The sequence below is a fragment of the Sus scrofa genome, chromosome 3, assembly GCF_054392235.1.
Source record: "Sus scrofa isolate SSC_HxYL_T2T_F1_AM1 chromosome 3, Sscrofa_HxYL_maternal_Yorkshire_Landrace_v2.0, whole genome shotgun sequence".
Lineage (NCBI taxonomy): Eukaryota > Metazoa > Chordata > Mammalia > Artiodactyla > Suidae > Sus > Sus scrofa.
The window spans coordinates 26319388-26322151 of record NC_139385.1 but is presented as its reverse complement, the minus strand read 5'-3'; the positions used below and the strand labels follow the sequence as shown (position 1 = coordinate 26322151).

Sequence of the window (2764 nt, the reverse complement as noted above, 5' to 3'; positions counted from 1 at the left end):
TGCCCTAATATGGGGTCAGAGCCCTGCCACAGTTACTGTCATTTAGAGTTAATAGAAAGTTTTATTTATATTATTTCATTTAATCCATATTGTCAAAACTAAGTAAATATTCATATTCACATTTGCAAAAGAGGAAATTGGGTTTCAGAAAGGATAAGATTTCAATGTCATTTAGTAATTTATGGGCAAACTTGGTACTTGACTGAGGACCAGTTTTTTTTTAATATGGAAAAGCCTAGCTCTCCTCATCTCACCTTCTCACATTCCTCACAGTTACAGCTTCCCTGTATCTCCACGGTTGGTGGAGGGAAAAATTTAATGGTAGGTGAGAGATAAATGTGTTGTGAATGTAGAATTTCCAGAGACCTTGGTGGATGATAGGTCAGAAAAGTTGGGTGTTAATTTTGGAATTGGCAATGAAAACAGGGAACATTGAGATCTGACACTGTTGAGTTTGGATGTGGTTATGAAGAATAAGTGCAAAGTATTAGATAAAGCATGATGTTTAGACTTAGACTTGAATGTGAATTCTGACCTGCTACCAGTGGAAATGTGATAAGTTACTTAATACCTCTCCAAAACTCAGTTTATTCATAACTAAGATGGGTATTAAAGGCATATGTAAAGAGGTTATATAAGAACTTAATGTACCCCATGTATGGTCTAGCTTATAATATTGTATTAAAAATTGTATCTGTTACTATTATTGCTAGTCAGAGAAGGTAAAAGAAGGAAGGTTCTAAATAGACCATGGAATCTGACCAAGTGCTTTTTTTCTCCAAGAAGAGTTCAGCCTTGTGTTTTCAACATGGAAGTAGAAAACCAAACTCGAGTCACCATGTTCATTCTGGTGGGTTTCCCGGGGCCCTGGGGTATGCGTGTAGCAGTGTTCCTTTTGTTCTTTGGAGCCTATATTCTGACAGTGGCTGAAAACATGATCATCATTCTGTCAGTTCAGTGGAGTCGGCCCTTACACAAGCCTATGTACTTCTTCCTGGCCAACCTGTCCTTTCTGGAGACCTGGTACATCTCTGTGACTGTACCCAAATTGCTGTTCAGTTTCTGGTCCATGAGAAACAGCATCTCCTTCACTCACTGTATGATACAACTTTACTTCTTCATTGCACTCATGTGCACAGAATGTGTGCTTCTTGCTGCCATGGCCTATGACCGTTATGTGGCCATCTGCCTCCCACTCCACTATACCACATCTATGAGCCATGGGATCTGCTTCCGCCTGGTTCTTGGTTCCTGGATCATTGGCTTTGGAATCTCCTTGGCTAAGATCTACTTCATTTCTCAGCTCAGCTTCTGTGGCCCCAATGTGATCAATCATTTCTTCTGTGACATCTCTCCAGTACTTAACCTCTCCTGCAAGGACATGTCCATAGCTGAGTTGGTGGACTTTGTTCTGGCATTGATCATCTTCCTCTTCCCCCTTTCAATCACTGTCCTATCCTATGGATGCATTCTGGCCACCATTCTACGCATGCCCACAGGGAAGAAGAAGGCATTTTCTACTTGTGCCTCCCACCTTGTGGTTGTCACCATCTTTTATTCAGCTACCATATTTATGTATGCCCGGCCCCGAGCCATACATACCTTCAACATGAACAAAGTAATTTCTATCTTCTATGCCATTGTCACACCAGCTCTCAACCCTTTCATTTATTGCCTAAGGAACCGAGAGGTCAAAGAGGCTCTGAAGAAACTGGCCTGTTGCCAGTCCATCCACTCTGACTAGTCTGTTACAATTGATTAGAAAGAAGTGATTTGATTTTGTGCCTGCTATTCTGTCCTCCATCCTTTCTCCTTCAAGGCCTCAGCTGGATATTACTTGTGTTAATGTGACATCACCACGTCCACATCAACCACAGCTCTTTCTTGTGTCCTGAGGTCTGCATCTATGCATGTGTTTGAGTTCTAAGGTCATATCCCTTGAATTGAGAGTTCTCATTGTTTATGATCCAAATGGGGTTTCCAAGACTGTGAGTAAATTCCTGAGTTAAGTGGGAAAAAGGGATGGCAGAATTTTATTAGCTATTTTAGGATCTATCAAGCATTAAAACCCCTGGAGAAACAGATTTGGTGATGGCTTTCTGACCTCTCAGATTTCTGACTGAGGCAGAGTTATCAGCTTTTTTAACAGTCCCATTCTGGATATTTTGTCTGTAGTTAATCTTGCTGGCAAAGGCTAGAGACTATTCCTCTAGGGATTTCAGCAATTTTTTTGTAAGTGCCTATTTCTGTATACTGAATAAATTTCTGCTGGACTGCTTTCTGTTATCTGTGAATGAACTGTGAATTTTACAATTTTATTTTGTCTTCTGCTAGAACTCATATTGTTGTTTTGTACTGAATTTCATATTTCACTTCTAGATGTCACAACATATTTGTGTCCTCCAGTGGGTGAGCATGAAATCAATGATAAATAAATAAATATCATCAAATATGTTATTTGCTAAAGGAAATGTGCCCTAATCAGCCCTCTTTTCTTCTGATATCAGTATCTCTCACTTTTCTTCAGTTTTCTTTTACTTCCCCTGGCCTTCACTCTCTCACCTCATATACAAATAACTAGCCCAATGTCAGGAACTGACAGATTTTCATCCTATGCCCACAGTGACTCAATTCTCCTACTTGTCATTCTGACACCTGCCCATATACACCTTACCTTTTCAATCAAGTGAGCCCACATAGTTGTAGAAGGGTACATAGTTATGCCTACACTTGGTTCATAGTTTTAACAATGGAAAAGGAGCTA

At 40.1% G+C, this 2764-nt stretch overlaps 1 protein-coding gene across 1 annotated transcript; it reads left to right on the top strand.

Moving 5' to 3' along the window:
* Nucleotides 1-808: 808 nt before the first annotated feature.
* Nucleotides 809-1744, top strand: LOC110258605 (olfactory receptor 6B1). Its single transcript, XM_021081896.2, has one exon. It carries the CDS (start codon nucleotides 809-811, stop codon nucleotides 1742-1744), a length of 936 nt encoding a protein of 311 aa, XP_020937555.1.
* The last annotated feature ends 1020 nt before the right edge of the window (nucleotides 1745-2764 follow it).